Genomic DNA, 23,988 nt, shown 5'->3' with positions numbered 1-23,988 from the left:
ACAGAAGGATGTTAGTTACCAGATGGCGATATAATTAGGAAAACATTTTTAAACCAAATGTTCTAACTGACAAGTTATGGCATACAGTAAAACGCATGAACAAATTTTATCAAACATCTCCAATTTCTCATGCTAAGAACACACCGTCTAAAAGAACGTTGGTTTCCCCCCCCCAGGCTGCTGAAATCTAAACAGTGGGAAACTGATCAGAGCCAGAAACTCGGTGCAACTAAAAGCAGCGCTTCCTTGAGGAACAAACAGAAGTCCTGACCTACGTTTGACTGAGCTGTGTGAGCTGCAGCCCCTCCCTTTGAAAAAAGCACCTATGTGCACACTTCAGTTCTACGCAGTACTTTCAGAAAGTACAAATCCTTTCATCTCTGAGAGGCGATACACATCAGTGTAAAAATTACACACAGGCTGCAGTTCTGTGAACGCTTCCATGGAGTACGAGAACTCATACTCCATCAGCAGGTTTGGATGGCAGTTCCTCAGGACATCACGGGAGGTTTATGCTGTAAAGGCAGTTCCAACAAATGCATCCCAGGAACCCCTCTGCAGACTCAAAATCCTATGCCTTGTTCCTAAACGCCCATCTCACAGTAAGGCCAAGTGCTCAAACACATCCTTCCTGCAGTGTCACCAACACAGGATTCTGTCTGCTTTTTTTTTCCCCCTTGAGCTAAACAACTCCACTAGAAGTAGAAGTAATCAAGTCACATCAGTGAATGAAAATAAAGTGAGGTGTTCACATTCTGACTATTTCTACCTAAAACATCTTACAAGTAGAACTTTCTATATTTAGCCTCAGATCTTTCAAGAAGTTCAGCAAGAGAACTGACTAAACGGTCAGTCTGAATTTTTAGACTTCAAACGTTCTCCAGTAGCCAGAATAAGACTCATTTAAGCGGAACCTGTGGTGAATCTACTGCGGGAGCTTTGAATACTGTTCATACTCTTCCGTCTCCCCAAGGAAGCCCACTTACACACTCCCGGCTTCCCGCGGCGAACAGCCACATTCCCTGCGCAACAGAGCCCAGAGTAGCACCAGGCTGCACCCAAACACACACCCTGTGAACCCTATCTTCCTTAGAACACTTGCACCTCCTGGATAAATCCTTCTCAAGAAAATATAAAGCATATCACACTGTTTTAGCAATCCTTTATTGAAGATAACAAGTTGGTTATGTTCACTGTATTGTATGAAACATCACAATATCATACTGGGAAAGTACTATCAGTACAGGGTTGGACCAGAGCGGATAGTCTGAACAATAAACCATTTTGCATTCTTCATTCCCTATCTTTTAACAACCCCCAAAAAAACAGTAAAGGGACAAATACCTGTTAACATCATCATTTAGAACACTTTAACTTACAAAGCTAAAATCTAATGAATAAATAAAATATATTGTGGCAATAATCTTCTCTAGACCAAAAAAAAATAAAATAATAAAAAAGAATCAGGTACACAGTGAATCAGAATGATGGGGAAAGCTGGCCTTCGGCACCGCTATGAAGGAGCATGTGGTTTTTTACAGACTCACCATGGGGATAAAGTTACAGAAAAATACCATGAATTCCATTTCACACAAAACCAGTTGATGACTGTCATTAGCTTAAAACTACACACAAGGGCAATTACATCCTCGCTGAAACACAGTTTAAACAAATAGGAAAATGTTTACAAGGCATCCACAGCATGTAAATCATGTACAGATGGATACATTCATTGTTTCCCCTCCCCAATAGCTTTTACTTTAGATAAATACTTTACTCTTCCCCATTTTCAGCATTTACTGGACTCATTACATGCACAACTCAAAGAAGTCAGAAGAAAAAGTCAAGGTTATTGCAAAAATAGAATTAAACTAAGAATCTTCAAGTACCTTACATGACAGCCACTCTGTACCATGCCCATTGTTTATAAAATGAAAGGTCATTGAACCCATGAAAATATCTCTAATATTTTCTTAATTTAAAATAGATAATTTTAAGTGTATTTATAGTAATCTCAAAGTGATAATTTGAGCTTTGAAAGTAATGCAAACAATTAAAAATTATACCCATATTACACAAGACTTCTGTCTGTATCTTAAGCTGAAAAAAATCAAAAAACTATAGAAAACCACGTATAGAACAAAAAATAATCACAATTTACATTATAATAAAGGCAAATTTTCAGCATTTTTTCTTAAAAACCTGCAGCTGTGAGAGATGTCAAAACAAGTCACTACTAACTAGAAACTCATCAGTTTGGTTTTAAAAGACTTTCTCTAGCAAGAGTGTAAGGGTGTGTTGTACACATGCGTAAAATTCGTACTGTTTTAGATGCCTAGATCTTCATATATTATTGCCAAATACACTTATCTCCAAGCAAGCAGTAGGCAACGTATCACAATTTGGACACCGCAGGGAAACCTAACGGTCTGGTAATACAGGTAAAATTGGAAAATTAAAAATAATGATAATAATAACAATACACATCTGATAGCATGTTGCCCAATTGAAATTACTTCCAAGCCACAGAGCTGCAAAGCCTTCCAACTCGGTATGGTGAAATGAGGAACGTCTCAGAATCGCTTGGACTCTCTCATGCTCGTATGCTGCAATTTCGTTTAACCACAGTGTATCTTCAGAGTACAACTACAATCCCATGCAACTCAGGTATGTACACTGATCTGCTGAGAGCATCACTCCTTCCTTCCTTCCTTCCTTTTTAGGGCCAGAGTTCGTTACAGATGTAATCAGTATGCCTGAGGCTGGTAAAAATACTGTAGTACAGGCAATGCTAAGAGTGGCAATATCAGAAAACACAAACATGAACGGATGATGGAAAATTCTAATATCTTTCTGCCCATTTCACAAAATGTTGGAAATCCACCAGAAATTTTCCCTTGTATTGAAGAAAACAGATCTAAAAGTTTTTTTCCCCCTTTCAGAATCAAAAGCATTTTAGTAGATTTGTAAGGCTACCACGGATCTTCTAGATCTCCAGCACCCTACAGGAAGAGAAGAGGAGAAATATTACTTCTTACCAAAACAAACGAAAACATTTTGATGCACTTTGGATTTAAGTGGCACAATTAATTACAACACCTGCATAAAAAGACATTCTCCTTTTTTCATACCTGCCAACTGCTACACACACATGCTCTGCTCTTTGACTACACGAGAAAACTCACTTTAATGAGACATGAACCCAGTAAAACTATTATAACATAAAGACTTAAAACACTACCTAAAACCGTACTACATCACAGCTATCAACAGACACCACTGCATCTACACAATACAAACAAGTCTTGAGGTATCCCTGCTTCCTCAGACACTCACACAGGATCTGTTTCATTAAGGCAGTGAAATCTGTACCTGCGTTGAACAAAGATATTTTTATGCAACTGTTATGCTATGGACTACTGACATAGCAACTCCAGATTGTTAGCAGATCAGTTACCACCACTGTAAACTGCCACTATAACAGTGACCTACCTAGATGCACGTGGCACACACCAATAGACAAGTACAAGATTTGGTAGAAGGCAAACCTATGTAGAATAACTTGTTTATTCATTTACATTTCTGATGCTTAACTTGAACTTGAGAAACATTGCCCAAATAGAGGACTAGTAACGAGTGTGTCAAACTTAAAATTACTGAAATATTTGCAGAAACTAATGAACATCGTGGTGAGTAAAAATGAGAAGGTATGACAAGTTCCAACTACAGAAAGACAGCATTTCAAAGTAAGTTTATTACTTGCTTAAAAGAGTCAATATGCATACAGGTATTATTCCACAGCATATTCTTTATTTTCACTTCAACACAAACTCTTAGAACTTGAAACTATCTACTAATTCTAAGTACATTTTCATTTCTGGCCATACGTTATGCAACAACCTGGAAAATAAGAATACAGTCATCTGGAAAATAAGTTTTATGAACACTGGGTACAATCTAAATAAAAAAGCCATACACATTTCAGGAAGAAAAAGTGACAAACTAAGACATAATAGGTTTGGTAATTTAGTTGTAATATAAACTATACACAGTTCAAATACAAACATGCAGATAGGATGCTGGGGAGAAGGATGGAAGTACTCATACAATTCAAACCATTTGCACAAAAGATACCACTCAGACGGGAGTTATTTTACAGTGAGCAAACGTACCATCGAAGTGTTACTTGAGCGTGTACTCAGACGTGTTTTCTTGGCTTTTTTGATTTATTTTTGCATTAGCACGTTACGTTCCTGTCGTTGGGGGTCACAGGATTTAAAGAACAAAATCTCACTTAACTGGCTGCTATAGAACACAAAATGCAACTACTGTAATATACAATAGTTTTTCGACTTCTAAGGAGAAAAGGATATTTACGTCAACAATCTGTACAAATAACTGAAACTGAAAACAAACAGACTTCTAGGATAGATGTGACAAATGTTGAGATATAAACAAAGGAGAATATGCCAAGTGAAGAGAAGCATCAAATTCGCTACGAGAATTAAAGACATCACGTCTGTTTATCGCTCATCTCATTCACCCCTGAATCTTCACTTGAGCTCTGCATTTCAGCAAGGCGATTCCCAGATTCTGTGGGGCTGTGTGGCACAGGGTCACTGGGTCCGGCATGATTATCTGAAGCAGAAGCTGCAGCTGATTCAGCAGTGCACTCTTCTCCCTGCATCTTAGCTAGCCTGTAACTAGTCAGCATCTCTTCCAGAAGGTGGCGGTAGTTCCCCCTATGATTTATTCTCATTTGCCTGAGCGCTTCCACCAATTTTCCCTGCGTTCCACTTTCCTTGTCTTCGCCAGGGTCCTTTTTTTAAGATTCAAGACCCCAAAAAAACCAGTAGTTAAACCAGGTTACTTTAGAAACACATTTAAAAAAAACAACTTTTCTGACCGACAAAAACATCGGCTTCATTCTAGTGCAAGTACAGAAAAGCAACATCACAAACACGTTTATTTCACAGAACACTTTAAGAAGTGATACCCATTAGAACAGCATTGTCAATCACTTCGATTTGTTTTGAGCATGACAGTGTCAGAGTGCTACCTCCTCCCAGTAAACTCCACCTTTATTCAGACTGTCCTCCAGTGCACACGGCTGATGTTCTCCACAAGTGTGATCAGCCATCAGACTGCGCAGCGTGTGACCGTTAAAGCTGCTTTAGCCCGCAGGTCAGTACCTTTAACTGTGAATGTCTCACAGCCAATGGCAAAGCAGCTCTGTGAAAAGCACACTAAAAAGCACAGGCAGCTCATTACTGCACAGTTTAACTGAAGCACCACAGCAAAATAAACGCTCCTAAGTGTTCTTGAAAACAATCCTACTTTAAAGACTGGTTTTTGCACACATGATGCTGCCTAGAGCTGCTTGGAGCACCAGGAATGGGGGAGTCTGAAGAAAGTGAGATAGTGGTTTGGGCAAGCGTGTGATGTGTGTACTATATTGAAAAATCAACTGGTAGAGCAGCCATTTAAAGTCAAATTTAGCAACCCGCAGCAAAAAAAAACCTAAATGACAAGTGCTGATTAAAGATCATAGGTCTCTTCTGCAAAGCACCCATTTGGCTACAGGCCTTCAGTGGAAAGTCTATCACTGCCGTGCGTCCTCGCTTTCTGTGATGGACTTGTACATCTGTTACACATTTAAACTTTCAAGTGCTAAAGCAGTATTGTCGCTTTAAGGGAACAGTACATTATAAATTATTAACATCTAGCAAGTTATCCAACTAGACAAATGGAACAAGATCACTCAAAGCTGGCAGATTTTGCAACGGAGGCAGAATCCAGACCGCTCTCTTTTAATGCTGACCTCATTTTATTGTTATCTAGACCAAAAGCTTCATACACTACAAGCATTGCAATCACTCATTTACAACTTAACAGCAGCACTAACACAGTACCTTGGGTTCAGTAACAGTTTTTGACTCCATAATGTTAATGGAATTTAAGCACTAAGAATGACTAGCAAAGTTTAAGTTAAAATGGGATAATTTTAGCAAGAAATTGGCAAAAAAAGAAAAAGAAGTCTAATGAGTTGCCTAAGTAGAAATGTACTTCCACACTGTGGTTTCCTGGTCTCAGTTTCACATGTTGCAACTCCCACATACTAGCATTTTCATAGTCAGAGAGATCTTCAAGAGCCCATTGAGGAGGAACAAATTAAAGCAGGTATTTCTAATGCATTACATGAGACTCACAAGCACCAAGTCGGTGAAAAACCACAGTGCCAAGATGAGACTACAGATAAAATTTCTTAGATTTTCGCAGAAAAAGCTACATAATGTATTCATCTACCTACTATTAAACAAAGCAGTATAGATGAGGGATTATTTCTTTTTAAGGTTTGGAGAACGTCTACATTGTGTAATTTCTCAGTTCTGCTCCAAGAGTGACGTTAGCAAACAAACACAGATTTCACAACATTCAGATCTCTCACGGCTCTTTTGGGAGACCGAGCTTAACATTTTCAGCCCTGTGTAACATGCCTGACGCCGGCCCGTTCTGCACTTACCCCATCGCCCCCAGCGCTCCAGGAGGAATTCCCCACACACATAACAGGATAGAAGCATCGCCCTCATGCAGCTCTCAATAGAGATATGTTACTACACTGATGTCCCGCTAATGATGACTGGCTAGAACAGGCCCCCTAAATTCTCTGAAAGCTAAGATAACTGTGCATGCTTGCACTTGTATTCCCTCATGTTCTAACTGAACTCAGTCCATTAGTGCAGCGGTATTTAGCACAAGCATTCAATTCTTACACAAGTTATGCACGCTTAAATTACATGTATACAAAAGCCTACTGTATACTAGGAACATTGGATTTACAATAGTTAAGCACGTAAGAATTTTGTTATTACATATACCTCCACACAGCCCAACTGCACTGTGCAGGAGCACAAAAATACGTAACAGACTCCTATGATTTCACATAAGAGTACAAGGCACCACCGCTATGCCAAAAGCTTCTCTGCTGACACACCAGCAGAGCTGCCAGTCACAAGCCCAATGCAAGGCTCTCTTTGCCCCTAAATCCATCCAATACTTGTACAGCAGTGTGATGGTTAAAAGCAAACTCCTAATGACTGCTATACCCTGAAGCCACGCCGTGATCTCTGAATACTGCTGTAGCAATGGTTCTTTACTGCCATGATTCTCTCACTCTATACAGTGCTACTTACATCAAAGATTCTCAGAAGATAAACATAACAGTGCACTGTGAACTTAGAAGCAGTCTTAGCCAGGAAAAGATGTTATCTCAGTTTTGATATTTATATACTTTCTAAGAACTTATTTGTCAAGCTATTATAAAACAGGGTTACTAGCTGAAATCGTTCAACACTAAAAAGTAAAAGTTTCAGAAGGAAGCCACATTCTCAAATTGAAAACATCCTGGCTGGGTTTTTTTTTGCTTGTTTAATGTTTATTCGAATACAGTAGTATTTTAACCATTACTTCATTTCTTGTAAAGGTAAGAAAAAGACTGCCCTCATGTAACAACCACTAGATTAAGATGACTGCTAGCTCCAGCAGAATTAAGCATCACAACAACACTCTAACAGTCAAGTATGCCATTAAATACGCATAAGGTACTCAAGTTCAAGTCAGTGCACCTTCGTGCTCTGCAGATTCAGAGCTTTTATTTTTAGCATTAAGAACTACTCTCGCTTCATACTACTTTAGAACAGAAGCATTACTTATCGATTTCAGTCTTCCCTCATCGGCATGGTACTGTGTGTTTCCTTCCTACCTTTGCTTCCTGTTTAAATATGTGCAGCAATGTAATCACAATGTGTAGACACTGCGCAACTCTGCAGCTTCCTTCCCTTTTTTTTCCACCCCTCCTTGAACAGCTCAAGCTCAAAATACTAAGGGATCTCAACCTGATACCTAGAACCAAGGACTGAATAAGACAACCACAGCAGTCATGTTTTTGGCACCTTGGAGATGGGGCCCACTGGGTTGGTCCCACTCTCAGAGACAGCGAGATGAACAGATGAAAAGGACTCCAAACAAACACACAGTGATCTTACAGGTAATCAGTGCCAGAGCTATATTCCATTCTGTGGACGTAACTTTCACATTAACTTCAGTTACCTCACTTTATTAAATTGTAACAGATGTGTAAGAATTTCCTGGAGGGAGTCATTATACAAGAAAGATGCTGTGCTCCATGGTAGGGCACTCACAAAACAAACATGGCTATTAAGAACTAAACCTGGATTTTGAAAATGTGCATCACAAATTCAGCTATGGCAAATGACATTTCCACTAAGTCATCATTACAAAAACTTATACTTCAAAAAAGAAATCAAAACAAAATCAGATGAAACAAAAACACTTTTGCAAATAACTTTCCCTCCAAAGCCATTATAATATTACGACTAAACGTGTACAGCAGTAGCACACGGTTCCCTGAAGAACTGAAGAAGCTGAAAGAACATTTTGCAACCAGCCTGAGACAGCCAACAGTACAAGCCTGTTTAGCTTGTTCTGGGGGTACTCTTGCACAGTTTGATACAGGGTAAGTGAGAAATCTATACTTTATATCAATTCTGAACAACAACAAGAGTGAATCCTAATGAAAAAGAAATGGAGGTTTCTTCTCTGTTCTTTAATGAAATAGAGACCCCACACAAAACTTTGTAACCAAAAATATGTAGTCAAAGAATAAGATGCTAGGAAATACTCCAAAATAACTGTGGGAACGTTGCACACAACTGAGACTGTGAACATGGGATTACCCATTTCAAAGTATTTATAATCAACAATGACTTCACTCCAACACCACTGACTGTAATGAGCACACAACGGAGGACCTTGTGGCCAGCCCCAGGAAAAAAAATGAAATCATCTGATGAAGAATTTACTAGAAGAGTGAAGATTTTATCTTCACAGATGGCTTCACATAAACTGTACAGAAGACAGCAGGTGCACCAACAGTGACCTTTTCAAATCCTTTGCAATATACCACTGCAGTTCTTCAAGCAATCTCCCAAATGTTTTTTCAGCCATTTTACTTCAACCGTTAAGAACTACTTTTCATACAACACTATGAAGAACCCAAAAAAACAGGTTGGAAGGTCCCACAAACCATATCACAACATAAGTACTTAACCTACTAGGAGCAGGGCAGATGAATACAAATCTCTTTAGGGAAAACAGAAAGCAGTCTCAACTGTTCCTTTGCCACTGCACACAACAGCATATATTTCTCTTAGCAATCCCAACAGCACTAAGTATTAGTCTTGTTATCTCTTATATTCAGTGTTCCAAAGTTTTCTACGCTTCATGAAAAATGAATATGCTAACCATAATTATTATTTTTTTAACAGTAGTAAACTATCACATAAAAATCAACCCTACACTGTTGCCCCACAGGCTTGACTGAAAAAGCAAGCAGTCAGTTTTATGCCCTCGAGGTCAAAATTCTTTTCTTTCAGACCCATCCAAAACAAGGTCAAAATTAAACAGCGTGCTGCAATGCATATTCTGCTATTTTATTGGCAGTGATGTTCAATTCTGCTTAGTGCATGACACCAGCTTGATGTTCCCATCAAAAAATGAGCAATCAAAAAGGAAACTTACCCCCTCACTCTCTCTGTGTGGATTCAGCCTACTGTACACAGCTTCAATAATATTACGCCTAAAAAAAGAGAAGTTTAAGTGTGAGCATAATAATAAAAGACTTCAAAAGCGCTGAGAACTTAGAAGTTTGAGTATAATAATTAAGGATTTCAGTACATTTAAATATTCTACCTTTAACCTATCTCTTAAGATGAAGGCTATTATATTTTGCATATAATGTTTAGGAAATTAACACTGAATCAGAATTTGTAAAGACCGAACAAGGCAAAACGTTCTTCTCATGTCATCCTTCCCATGATTTATCCCTTTACACCTTGAGAAGTTCCAGATGCACAGTCAGATTTTGTCAAGAAGGAAACTCCAAGCTTAATTCAGCATGACCAGCATGCCCTCAGTTAAGAAGATGGAAGATGTATTAGGTGAGCAAAGTCAATCAGATCCCACAAGCACAAGGAAGATTTGACAAGCTCTCGAAGATATCATAACCTGCAGTAAATTAAGTATCGGTTACAGTACTTCTGATAGCAGAACTGACTTGAAGCAAAATCCTGACTGCTGAAGAATTTAGTATTACTTCTGTGAGCACTAAGACCCCCCCCAAAAAAGTGAATGCAGTTTTTGACTATTTACCAACAGCACTACCTGCTTTAGCATGCCACAGCAATTACTCCTAAAGAAGTTACTCATAGAATTAATATTCTGAATTACGAGTTACTGAAAAATACCTTATTTTCTTCTGGCATGTTACGCAGAATACTTATGAAACTGCTTTCTTCCTGGGGTCACTGGAATGAGGTACGAAGTTATCAGCACTAAACAGGGCCTCACCTCATGCTTTTCTCAAGAGCTTCAAATACTTCTAGCAGCACAGTCAATTCTGCTACCACCGTGACTAACTCTTCTGAAACACCCTGCTACAACCTCCAGATCTCCTAAGAAGATCCATCTATCTGTGGTCTTTCCATGACATTGAAGCTGCAGTGACTTCCCTTGTAACAGCAGGTCTCGCTGATGAGGAAACAGCTGGACTGAAGAAAACCTAGCACCAATTCCAAAATAAGATTCTTCTAAACGGTAGAAGAAAGCATCCCAAAGAAGACTGAGGAAACATGCATCAGCTCAAAATTAACTTTGTGGCAACACTTCCAGAAATTCTATTAATGTAAGAAAAGAACAGGACTTCCACACATGCACCTAAGTCAGTAGTTTACAAAGAAATTAGAAGGACAGTGTGGCTGAACTAACACAGGATCCAGGAATGCTGACAGAAGGTGTTTCTAGACAAATCAAAGCGAATCTTTACACAAATGATACCAGGAAAGGTTCTTTCCATTTAATTCCATATTTGATGTCAGTGGAACAGCACAAGTCTGACCAGTTGTGTGCTCTACGGAAAGTAAGAGTACACCATGCTAATGCAACAGAAAACACCTGGACTGTCCAAGAAAGGCTGCCACAGATGTAGCAGGCACTCACTGTAAAGGTTTAAAGTCAGGCTATTGGAAAAATTCCAACTTTGACAATTCTTTTTCATTCTTTGTACAGCATGTTTCTTCATACTTTCCCATACTGGCAAAATGCAGCAGAAAGATGTTGCGTGGAAATACTAATGCTCAAGTAACGGTCACTCAGGACTTCTGATTTCTTCAGCAACAAATGATTGTTCCTTTGCAGCATTTGAAGTTACACAGAAGATCTGAGAAAGGCCAGAAGACAGTCATGGAGGAGTAAGCATAAATGGTAACACCACGATCACGTGACCACATATTTAGATCTCTGCTCTCAAAGAATGAAACAGTTCTGGCTTCCACACAACTGAGATGCTTTAGTATACAGTGTCTGGAAAAGCAGTAATTTCAAAGAAAGCTGGGTCCTGAGGTTGGCAAACTTTCTCAGGAGATATTGCACTGAATTTCTATAGCTAGAGAAGGTTTCATTTTATGAGCTAGGATCAACTATTACCTATTACTGGTGTGTTGTTTTTTTTTTTAAGCTCCTTACAACTACTTTCAGTCAGGTCTAGGAGTTTAAACTGAAGAGTTAAGTGTGAAATCCTTCCATCTTACTAACAGCGTAAAGATCTCATGATTAAGAACATTCTCATGTTAGGTCAGAAGCTTTGAGTAGATAATTTGGGGTTGTTAATCGTACTTCAAGACTTCTATTCACAAACTCAAATGTACAAGTGAAGTCAACTAAATATATCACTGTCTGCGTTCTTCATAGATTGACAAGAATTGGTGACAATTGGTGACAAGAAATTCACCAATTCTCTTCTAAGAAGTTGTAGCTGTATTTCCTTAAAACAGTCTTCTGCAACACAGGACTTTAGAGCCAAGATGGGTAAGAAAGTAATCAAAAGCCAAATTCTTAATTTCAGTCTATTAAAAATGATAACAAATAAAAGTAGCCTGGGTCAAAACAAATGAATTAAAACAGCATTTAAAGGTGAAGATTCAAAATATTCAAGTAGTACACCATGCAGCTGTTAACAAGCAAGATGACAAGATGCATCAACTCACTGAGCAGCACCTCTGAATTCCTGGAACCAAGGCCCAGAATGTACAGGCACTTTTAAGGTTAGAAAAAATCTTAGCAAATGTTGCTCATCAACAAGTGCCACCAGTGAGAATAGAGATATCCCCAAGTACTCAGAGAACAGGACTTTATAGGTTGAAAAATAAAAACAAGCATTTACCCAAATTTATAACGAACACGTGAAAAATCAGATACACTGATTGACCAGTTATATCTATATTATTGATAGTTCTTACCACATTGAAGGAGCAGAGAGCTACTTATACATACACATACAGATATATAAATTTCTTTCTAATGGACCTGTGATAATAGTAAACTAGTGTGTAACGTTCTAGAATACGGTCAGTCTTTCTACTTACCTGTAAGGAATGGGATTAGTGATACAAGTGTTTATGTAATGCAGAAGTTGAACTAGCTTCAAATACAGAAAACAATCTTTACTGACTTGAGTCAATTACACTGAAAAAACATTAGAACATAGAAATACTCTGTTGCGGTGCAATAATAGTTCAAGAATTCCAGTATTGTACTTACTTGCCAGCTAAACCACCTCCCGGTGGTAAATTAGGAATATTCTCCGCAGATAAAATACGAATAACGTGGGCAAGATCAGGCATTCCTTCTTCACCTGATTTCTCCATAATTTCTATTTTAAAAACAGAAGTCCTCAGGTTACTGAATTAATACCAACCATTCCTTAAGACACTAAAATACAAGACAGCATGACTTTACCACACAGTATGAAATATTGCATGTAAACAAAGTGGTGTTTGTTTGGTGTTGTCGTTTTGTTGTTCGTTGGTTTGTGGGGTTTGTTTTATTTTTTTAAAACTTTAGAAGTAACCTACATTTGCATGATTGAATAGAGGTATTCAAACCTACAGCCTGCATTTCCATTTATGCTTCCAGCACATCTCCGTCACAGACTCTGAAGTACAGACCGTGAACTGCACAAAGCACTGTGGGCGCAGCAGCCAGGAAGCTGGTTCCACACTAGGAAGTGACAGCAAGGAGCCTGGTCCAATTACCTTCCTATTGCATTGCAACACACACTCAGAAGTTGTGTGCAAAGAAGTCAGCGCTTCCAGGAATTCACTGCCATCCTTCATGGTGATAACACCACGTATTCTCCAAGTCTTGACTCTCCTGGATGAACTAGGAACTAAGCTTTAAAGTCAGGCGATTAGAATGGACCACCATCACTCCAGTGGCCAAAACAGAATGCAGCATTGACACAATATGTAACAGATAATTTTCCAAGCAGAAGTACACAGGTTGCTCCAGAAGTAATGTCTCCTATTTATTCCCAAGTAAACTACAACAGATACAGAGGACAGTAACACTATTTGACAGAGCAAATTCTCAGCTACAAAACACTCTTCCTCAACATGGTCAGCACCATTAACTATGCATTTTCACCAGAGATAAACCAGAAAGAGCCTGCATGCTGCACTCAAACATCTGCACGGCTCCCTGGAATGTGGGTTGCCTTTCATGCTGCTGTCATTGCTGCTGAAACACACAACTTACACCCCTCCCTGTGCTCACATCCACTGTTTGGTTTCCATATACATTCAGCAAACATCAAAGAATGTCAATAGGTGACATTCCTATCCTGAAAAATGACTAGATTAAGGAATGGATTGCCATTTCTTAAGTTTTTTTAACATAATACTTAAGATGATTTTTTTCTCCTTCAGTTTAATATATAAGCATAGAACTCTTACCTAGAACAGCCTGTATCTTGGCTACTATCCAAAGCTAAACAAGCATTTATGTTTCTTACTCTTAATTATTCTCTACCTCCAGATGCCCAATTTGCTCAAGTCAGCAGAAGCAACAACTTGAATTTCTGAAATTAGCAAAGCACATGACCTACTTTAAATACCGTACTCTAAGTTCCCTGGTATTTAAATCTCTCTTGATGGCTCCTGTGTATCTATATAAGTGATATGCCAGCTTGCAATGCACTTGCTCATTCTTCATCAAGGAAATCTGGGGGAAGTCCATCAAAATTAATTCTACTTTTAGAACTGTTTTACTATTCATAAGAAATAAGTCAACTACACTTTTAAGCTGCAACTTAACATCAACATGACAAAACCTTTGCAATGAATGAGCTGGATATACTACTAAAAGGGATTAAACGTTCCTCCATGAAACCTTATGTATATTAACATTCATACGCTCATTGAGAATGAATCATGGCTAGCAAAGGAAATGACAGCTAAATGTGTGCTTCATTATGAAATCTTAAGACTTGCACCACTTTGTCCAAATATATCCACAGAAATCAGCCACAAGACCCCTCAAAGACTTTGTCCTTTTGTGCAGCTCTACCTAGTTAGAAGTAGACGTTATCACTGTAACATAAATGTTTCTGAGTCACATCTGAAAGGAAACGACTCACACATATATTACTTTTTAAACGAAGACCATGTCTGGTTCTATACATACTAATGTGGACACATAAGAGTTGATAAGAATAAAGACTACAGAAGCAAGCAATTTCCAAATATTACTGGAAGCCTAAGATTTTTGAAGCTTTTTAAAATGCAATTAAAGCAGCCACAACCTAGGATCATCATGCATTTCTTGGTATTAGAATCTTCCACTTAATGCTATAAAACCACTTTCAAAGGAAGATCTGTACTGAACTAAGAGCACCTTCTTCCCATTTTCAGAGGTTGCCCAATTGGGAATTATGGCGAAGAGACTTTTTTTTTTTTAATTAAAGTATGAGGATGAGTAATTTCACCAACCATTTGTCCCCTTTTCCACCTGCCTTAACAGAAGAATCTAAGAATGTGCTTCATAAGCACGTCCGTGTCAGATGCTATTTTGTCAGACTGCCCCTCTGCTGACATCTGTCACACAGCAACAAAATGTGAGGGGATACTGGTGGGAAGGTTCAACCTCTACTGCAGTATCACCTTTGAAATCACGGCCAACACAGTAAAACAGGAGGCATTACTTCCAGAGCAGCACTCATTTGTTTAACAAAGATCACAAGAGAAAGCAAAATGTCAGATTTACATTCATTTACAAGGTTTTCACTTTCAACAATGCTGAGTAACGCTGCAGTTTGTTTTTTACCCTGAATATGCAAAACATGACTGCAGAATCTTTATTTCCATTGCTAATGTAAATTAGACACTTGAAGAATTATTTCCTGATACTATCACATACCGAAATCCATCCAAGTTCACTACAAAGCAAGTCTACTACTTCACTCCTAAAATATTTTAAACAAGGCTCACTTAACTCAGAGATAAGCACACTGAAAGTTTCAACCAAAATTCATTCTAGTTTTCACAACCAGACCAAACAACAGCTACCTTTTACGTCCCAGGATTTCTTCTGTCTCTAGCTCTGAGATTATGACGTAGGAAGGAATGCACTTTTCTCCATCAGGTCCAGATCTAGTGCCCTAAAACAGCTATATATAGTGTATACCCCACACACAAAATGTGCTAACCAACCAACTGAATTAGCTGAGTATCAACTATTATACCTTACATCGAACAAGTGCCCCTATTTATGTTTTGAGGGGTTGGCTATTTTTTTCTTTGTTCTGTTTTTTGAATCTCCACATCTGATACATCCTCTAAAATAAATCAAAACATACCAGAGTATCAACTTCTGCACCTAGTATTCTCTTCCTGTGAGCCATCTGTGGGGCTCTGAGAAACATGAAAACAAAACCCAAAGTATCACCTGAATGTGTCAGTAAGAGTGAGCAAAGCTTTACTGCCAACTCTATGGTGCTACAACAATGCCTCCTTACTAGTAAATAGTGCTTCCTACAGCATTCCCACAGTTCACTCAGACAACCCAAGTTATTTGAAGTTACTTACAGCCTTCACTTACAAAAGCAATAAAATACACTATATTTCTATGTATTCTTCAACCACCTGCAAACTGAGAGAGGAGCCACCAAGAAGTCGGGAATGCTATCGCCATATTCACGTGTACACCTAACTGCTGAGGGTGAAGGTAACTGCTACTGGCTCTCTCCCAGAGCCTATTAGCAGCTCGTGTACTCTTGTTCAGACACAGGAAGATAAGTTATTTATCGTAACTACGATCATCTAGGATGTGTGGGATGTAAGCCAAGTTCTGAGAAATGTGCCTAGAGTTCACAATTGAAGTGACCATTAGATCTCAATCTCAACAGACACAATAAATACACAAACCATTTCAATTCAGATCCCATATAAACCACAAGCAGAATGGGGAGAAAGGACATCAGACCACATGCAATACCAGCACATCCAGAGGTAACCATGTTAGTTATGGCCTGAAGGTCTTCTCATAGATTTACAAAGATGAAGATTTCTTACATCAACTGCCTACATTATTGAGATGGAAACAGGAAAAAGTAATTGCAAGTGTACCTCATTTGGTTACACAAACCTGATAAAATCTTACCTAGACAAAGAACATGAGTACAGCTGTTTCTCTCAGTTGAAAAATTAAATGCAATCTCTACAGTAAGTATCATTTATAGCACATCAAAAAATCCTCAAACCTAAGTGGTAAAACTGACAGTCATGCACAGCTGTCAGGTTACAATGCCAGCGTAGATGTTTTTAAGCTAACTGTTGCATTTTACACTGAATTAGTGGTACAGAAAGTTAGGAGTAGTGAGGTGTAGTGGTTTTTTTCTTTGTTTGTTCTGTTTGTTTTACTGTTTACTTCTAATACATACACACGCGATTTTCCTGAACTCCTTGCATCTTCAGTGCAGGATTACTTCTCATTCATGCTCAGTCCTACTTATTTGAATATGAACTACTTCCTAATAAAAGCAGGTCCAATCAGGTCCTTTACATATCTATCCATTAGAGAGCACTGAAAAGCCAGCGGGTCTCAGATTTTAATAAAAGCAACATAAAAAACAGGGGTGGAATCTATTACCCATGTGATAGCTCTGGAGTCCTGTATTAGTAATTCCAATCAAATACTTTATATTTTTAATAAAAGGAAATTAGTGTTTTACCTCTACAGATTATAGACTCCATGCCTGGCTGCCTATAATGATTCAGGAAACATTGAAAAATTTTAGTCATGCTTTCCTTCCCTAAAGAAGGCTCACGCTTAGGCAGTCAGCCACCAGAGACATGGTCTGTGTCACTGAGACCTTGCCTCAAGATTGCTGGTTAGAACCAGTAGAAAGCCACCTACGTGTCAAATACCTTGAGACCTAAGTTTGAAATTACTCTCACAGACTGCTGTTGAACAGTCCTACAGTCCTGCTGTATTCCTTGTTGTGAACACACAAGTACCAACAGGACAGCAATACAGCAGTCACTCAACACCTAGCACAAATACATCTATGTAACAAACACAGCTCTGTAACTCACTGTCCATCTACAGGGACCACCTCCCTGAAGTACAGTTAAACTGAAATAGAAATCAATACTCTAGTCCAGTCCTGAAAGTAGTCAAAGGGTTCAAATCCTCTCAACTTCCTTCCTCAGCCAGCATGCTCTCCAGAAAACCCTTTCCTTCCTCTACCAACTGCTGTCGTCACGGATCCAGCAGCTGAGTTAATAAGCTACATTATACATAAATGCCTGACAGCTCTTCAGTGCTCTTCTGATGAGACTACAGAAGTTCAAAAATTCATAGCAACAAGGTTTTCAAAACCTCTTAAGACTATTTCTCTCTAATGACGCTATTTCACAGTATTAGCCCAGTCACATTTTAACACCAAGACAAACTGCTCCGGGAACAGTTCTTTCCACGCCTGAGTTGCTCTACAAAAACCTGTCCCAACATACAATCAGCACTACAAAAAACACCAACTGTCAGCATCAACTTCAGTCAATTCTACCAACCTGAGCTATATCTGGGTCACTAGAATGAAGCAGACTCAGAAGCCACTGCACAGAACCATCATGCCAAATGACAGAACATCCTTAACTGATGATAAAAAGATTTTTAATTAGAAGCAGCAATGTCAAAGTCTGCTCCAAATGTCAGTTCTTCCAACACAAGAACATGGTAGAAAAGAAAAACACATACAAGGGCTGGACTTCAATTCTCAGTCAAGCTACCCTTCCTTTAACTGTTCCTGCTAAAGGAAAGACGTTGCCTGCAGCAGTTTGGATGAGTAAATAGATCTTTAAAACCAGTGAATAAATGGACTTAATAACTGAGCAGGTTAGTGATCAAGCTTACTCCTCCATGAAAATTCTACATGATTACACGACTCCTATTCACAAACACATACTTCAAGCATTCAGAATCCAAAAGCTTGATATAGAAAGACAAAGTTCTTGCATTCAAAGGAATTTTGATCACTTATGCTCTGTAAGTTTTCCACAGTTATCTTTCAAACCAGTAACATTTTACAATACACTCACAACTGTTTAACAAAAGCTGTTCAACAACTTACTAGCTGTGAGTCCCTTCATGACAAACATTTTCTTTCTGTCAAGCTTTTACACAAAGTGATGCAAATACCACAAATATCCTTTTAATGATATTTCATATGCAAAACATTAACGACACTATTTGACGAGATGATTTAAGCCTCTGCAAGGTCTGTGGTTGCATTTTGTCAGGTCAAGACAGAAGTAAAAGCCTCAAGTCCATATTACTTTTTTTCCTGATCACAGCATTGTGGCAGCTTTCAGGGTTTTTGTTTTCATACTCAATAAGGCTACAGAAGTTTATCAGATGAATAAAATGGATTTCTTACCTTCAACCCGTGATTCCAAGTGCTTATCCAACTCTGCATCTTTTTTCACTGCCTCATCTGAGACCTTAGGAGCATTTGAAAGACAGACTAGTACAATACTCATGTTATCACGACTCCCCTATGTGACAAAGGAAAAAAAAACAAAGAGTTAAGCTTTCTGGATTTGTCTTTTATTTTCCTGTTCTTGTCACCAGTCACATTTGCACTTGTTTCAAGTACAGTATTCCAGATCTAACTAGGAAAAAGAAGCCTCGCAGTAAGACTGTACTTTGATTAAAAAGAATTCTTTGTCAATTAAACTATTAGTTTAAATTCAATGGAAAATAAAACAAATAAAATTCAGTTTTTAAGCTGAAAACGTTTCATGTACTTATTTACATATCAGCTGTTTAAAAAGACTGCATGTTTAAAATAACAACTGTAAAAAAATTTTAAGAAAACTGGTAAGACATTTAGAGAGTCATTTAATGTTAACCTTAAGCCAAATTAACAAAAAAAGTCACGTTGGAAAATGAAATGCAGAATATTTATTCTGAACTACTAGAATAGCTCCAGCTAGTAATTTGTATCAGTTTGGGAGCACATTCATATAAGTATGCTCATCAGAAAGCACTGGTGTCATATATTGCACCTTAAATAAAAAATTACAAAATAAGAATTGACTCAGTGTGGCCAATCTGACCTTACAGACTACCTTGTGCTCAGAAGTATTAGCCAAGTTTTTTCAGGTACCAATGTGAATGCCAGTTCTTCACTTGTAAGATGCAATACTACTTTCGTGGTCATTTTTCAATATTACAATCCACTGCTAAATATAAAAACATACCTGTGTCCAATTATCTTACAAAGAGATCCAATAAAACTAAATTCCTGATTAGAAATCTAAGTCATTTTTTTTTACTGTATGGTTCTCCACTCTTGCATTAAATGTGAAATCATTGTAACAATCACTATGTAAATAGCTTCTCCTCACCCAAACTCAACCAGAAATTTGGGTGCCATTAGTCACTGCGTATTATTTCACTGCAATACCAATCTACAAGGTACTTCCTATCATTTAATTTCTTTAGGGGAAAAGTTATCTTAAGTAGAAATGTGACACGGCAATACACACACACATTTTTTTTTTTTTATTTATTTTAAACAGCAGATAATTCTTTGCATCCTGAAGACAGAGGACTGCATTCTAATTTCATCACACTCTGCACAGATCCAGGCTTCAAAAAAATGAGCACAAGGTCAGGGCTCAATTTACTGAAAGTATACTAGAATGACAAGCCATTAACCAGGCTTGCCAAGTGCATGGCCAGAAAAGCCAGGGCATTTAAGCTGATCGTACAGCATGTGGCATTACTGAAAGAAAGTACTTCCCCTCCATAGTTACAATTTCTCAGAACTGCCTATTTGGTCTTTTGTCTCTATATGCAACAGTAAAAGCTGCACCTCCCGAGGAATGCTTGAAAATGGTGAACGTGAGGAAGATGTGCAGACCAACATGCAGTAGCTCCTAATGAACTCTAACCTTGAGGAGCATAAGCAAACTCATATGTAAAAGCAGTTTTCCTTCATACAAGCTATAAAAACTAGCTGAGCATGGAAAAGATGGTACAAGCACACACTTCGTGTGAAGGAGAGCAACTGCCCAACTGAGAAGAGTAACAAAAACCAGAGACCTTGCAAAGAATTGATTCCTTCTCAAACACCTTACTAAAAAGGCATTTTAAAAATTGGAAACAAAATGTAGAGGTGGAACAATATGAAAAATTACACTAAAGTTGTATTTTTGCAATTGCTATCGCCTCTCAGAGGATGAGGCTGTATGTTCTTCAAAGACACACAGTCAGATGGGTACGGGAGTTTGAAGGAAGGAAAAAGGCCACTGGGAAGGTTACATTAGGAACAGCTGTTGACATTACACCTGTCTGAAGAGAAGATAGATTTAGAACATCTGCTTGGAGAAAACAGTTACGTACCTTATGTAAACAAGTGTCCACTACCCAATTGCACACTTTTTCCAGGTCATCTGATACTTCAAGTCTAGACTTAACAAATTCACAGAGCTCTTCGTTGCTCATTACATCCCAGATTCCATCACAAGCCAAGATGATAAACTCATCTTCTTCTGCCCTTAAAATTTCACAAACCTCAGGCTCTGGAGAAACAAGTTGTTCTGTAGGGCCTTTGCCATCAACACATTTGTAGTCATAGTCCCCCAGAGCTCGAGAAACTGCCAATGAACCATTGACACGCTGAATCATTACACTGCCTCCTGCGTTCTGGATTCGCTCTTTCTCCCTCGGGTTGCAAGGTTTGTGATCCTGTGTTGAAAAACAAACTTGTCCATTCCTATAGAGAACAGCGCGTGAATCACCACAATTGATAAAGTACACATGCTCAGGTGAAATCATAACTCCCACTGCTGTTGAGCCACTTCTGTCCATCCCATTTCTGAGGTCTGAGAAATTGCGCATATACTCATCAATTTTCAAAAAGCCAGTTCTGATTCCACTCTTGACATTTTCCACTGAAGGTTCAAGAGCAGATCCAGGTTTTTCTGCCGCCCTAAAGTCTTCATTGTTAGTGATGTGTTCTAGTAAGTGTGTGGAGCAATAATTTGCAACACGAGATCCTGCATGACCGTCATAGACAGCAAAAAAGGACCAGTCCTCTAAGCCATGGGGAATACCTACAACAGCTGTGTGAGCATCTTCCATTTCCACTCTCCATCCCTGCATACTGCTGAGGCCGTAACGCAAGCCATTCCCAGCACCATGAGCATTATGTTTTTCAGTTTTTGGTTTATCCAAAAATGCACCCATGTTTATGCAATATTGAATCTGGAAAACAGAGAAGAAAAGTCTCATTTACAAATCCACCATTCCAAGTTCATTGTCAGTGTTCCTTTTGCTTTCTTCTTTAAAGAAGTAGTTACAAACCATGCAAACGTGTAAAAATCAACTGCTGTAAAGGGAAGAGTAATTAATAAATTTCATTAATGGAATGGAAACTTACAGATTTGTTTGCCTTTTTTGTGCAGATGTATTTTGGTTTTGCTTCTCTTTAAGATCTACTTCATCAAAATTAGAACATGCAAAAAGCTGTCCACACAAAGGCAAAGTGAAGGCATAGTTCACATACTTTTACAGCCCTTCCAATTTTGCCATTCTCTGTCAAAATCTAATCACGCTGAAAAACTAACACCCATATTATTTGTATTTCCCTTCTAGTTGCATTGAGGAGTGAAGAAAAGCTAATACCTTTAAGTACCAGCTGGTCTCATTATCTTTGCATGGACTGCGCCACTTCTGTTATCTTGTAAAGCATGGCAAAATTGACAGCAGAGGAACAGAAAATTTCTATACCAAAGGACATTACGATTACAGCACTTTTGAAGAAGCAAGAAGTCAATCTCACTCTGATCCAAGAAAAAAATTTACAGTATTATCTTAAATTATGTGTTAAGTTTGAAAATGCATCAATCTTAAAACACATCCAATTAAAACATGCACGCTATCTACAAGAAAAAAAGTTCCACAGAAAGTTAGTTCATGTTTATTTGGAGTAGATCTGCTTCAAAATATATAAGAAGCATTCCCAGAGAGTAAGCCTGCAGGTACAATACAAGTATCTGTAAGCAAGTTTTCAAAGGCTTGGATCTCCTCGCTTGTACAAGACCAGGTAGGCCTGAAGAAAGCAATTTTCACTTTACAAAGACAGCAGGAACATATTCTTTAATCCACAGGTTCCACACTACCTTTCTGAGAACTTCAGAAACTCAAGACAGCTTCCAGTCACACTGACAACTGCCCCATGAAACTCTCAGTGACTGGCTGTGACAGTAGCTTTCACCCAGCAAAAAACTGAGATACTTCTGCCACAACTGATCCTGAGCTAGTTAGTCACGAGGGGTCTCACACACCAGCACACACCAAGCCTGCGGTCATGATGATCTGTTTCAGAATTTGTTACTAGGTCAGAAAGAGAGCTTAAGAATTCCCCAGTTCTTTCATTCCCCTCCATTAAAATCATTTTCAGCATCCACAGCTTACTCTGACAGGAAGAAAAGCTTCCAGTTGGATTCCTCACTCCATCCTGCCAGGGTAACTTTAGAACTGTCATCCAGCCAATCCAAACTTCATGGCATCTCTCTGCTCCAGTGGCTTTCCATGGGAAGGGCTGAAGGCTTATTGCACAGACCAAGGCTTGCTCACTAGCTATAAATCTTTTGAACTCTCTTTTAATAAAAAATTTAGACTAATGTCTCCAAATATTTAAGCAACTCTTCATCCCGTTTAAGAAGTATAATTTTACTTTCTTAATTCATATGTAATGTTCTTCAATTGAAACGCTACTAACATTATGCAGAAGCAATACTGTGGGTTCTGTAACATGCTGTGAACATCGTAAAGAAAAAGTGAAGAAAGCCAAATCAACTAAGAAATACAAGAATTCAGATAGCTTATGTTCAAGTACCATGTTATATTCTAAGTTCAAGTATAAAAGAGCTATTAAAAAAAAATCACGAGGCACTAGATATCCTGAGCCTTGTACACTCTCCAAAATGAGTATTCCATTTAAACAAGGCATATATCTCCAGCTGCAGAATCTAAAGTAAAACCAAATTATCATGAAAGACATTCAAAAGCTCACGTCAATTTGTTTTTACTCAATAAAACAAGAAAACAGTTCTCAGACGTCAACAATCCACTTCAAGTGACAGTTAACTGGCACAATACAAAAAAAACCAAGACTGACTTCAATTCAGCAGATAATGTTCTCAAACCACCTGAGATGTGCTTTCTAAGTAATGCCTCCTATTCAGTTACGTAGGCCCACAAGGTGGACGTTGGTGGTACAGACATTCCACCAATATTCCATGATATGTTGCTGCCTTGTGACAGATGGCAGCTGAGGGGCAGTCTGACAAACTGGTGTCTGACACAGAAGAGCACAATAAGCTAAGGTTTGACGCTGAATTCCTTCATGTGGAAAAAATGGCACCACTGACACTCATTGCTGCTTGTGGAACACAACAGAGACCAAACAGAGAACATTTGTTTCAGCAATGGTGACAATGGGTCACCTCCACTGGGTGCAGATTTTCCGTAAGCACAGCATGCAGGCTCGTGTTCATTGCT

General features: G+C 38.5%; 2 protein-coding genes across 7 annotated transcripts in view; both read right to left on the bottom strand.

Annotated features, from left to right (window-relative positions):
* ABCG8 (ATP binding cassette subfamily G member 8) overlaps window positions 1-23,988 on the bottom strand; it is a 451,150-nt gene that overhangs the window by 221,151 nt on the left and 206,011 nt on the right. The gene's annotated exons all lie outside the window — the stretch shown is intronic.
* The window catches only part of PPM1B (protein phosphatase, Mg2+/Mn2+ dependent 1B), a 51,494-nt gene continuing 28,648 nt past the window's right edge, over window positions 1,143-23,988 (bottom strand). For 3 of the 5 annotated variants that reach the window (XM_065753921.1, XM_065753848.1, XM_065753994.1), the window contains 5 exons: window positions 20,824-21,687; window positions 18,851-18,968; window positions 12,676-12,787; window positions 9,601-9,658; window positions 3,791-4,819 (listed from right to left, as the gene is read on the bottom strand). In XM_065753921.1, coding sequence (XP_065609993.1) covers window positions 4,514-4,819; window positions 9,601-9,658; window positions 12,676-12,787; window positions 18,851-18,968; window positions 20,824-21,669 — 1,440 coding nt within the window. In that variant the 5' untranslated portion in view covers window positions 21,670-21,687 and the 3' untranslated portion in view covers window positions 3,791-4,513. Of the gene's footprint in view, window positions 3,003-3,790; window positions 4,820-9,600; window positions 9,659-12,675; window positions 12,788-18,850; window positions 18,969-20,823; window positions 21,688-23,988 lie in introns of those variants that run through there. The other 2 variants (XM_065754146.1, XM_065754063.1) reach the window with 2 other exon arrangements.

The sequence above is a fragment of the Cyrtonyx montezumae genome, unplaced genomic scaffold, assembly GCF_038088225.1.
Source record: "Cyrtonyx montezumae isolate F1298 unplaced genomic scaffold, pur_monq_1.0 scaffold_0, whole genome shotgun sequence".
In the NCBI taxonomy this organism is placed as follows: domain Eukaryota; kingdom Metazoa; phylum Chordata; class Aves; order Galliformes; family Odontophoridae; genus Cyrtonyx; species Cyrtonyx montezumae.
The sequence above is the reverse complement of the archived record's forward strand: the minus strand, read 5'-3'. Positions and strand labels throughout refer to the sequence as shown.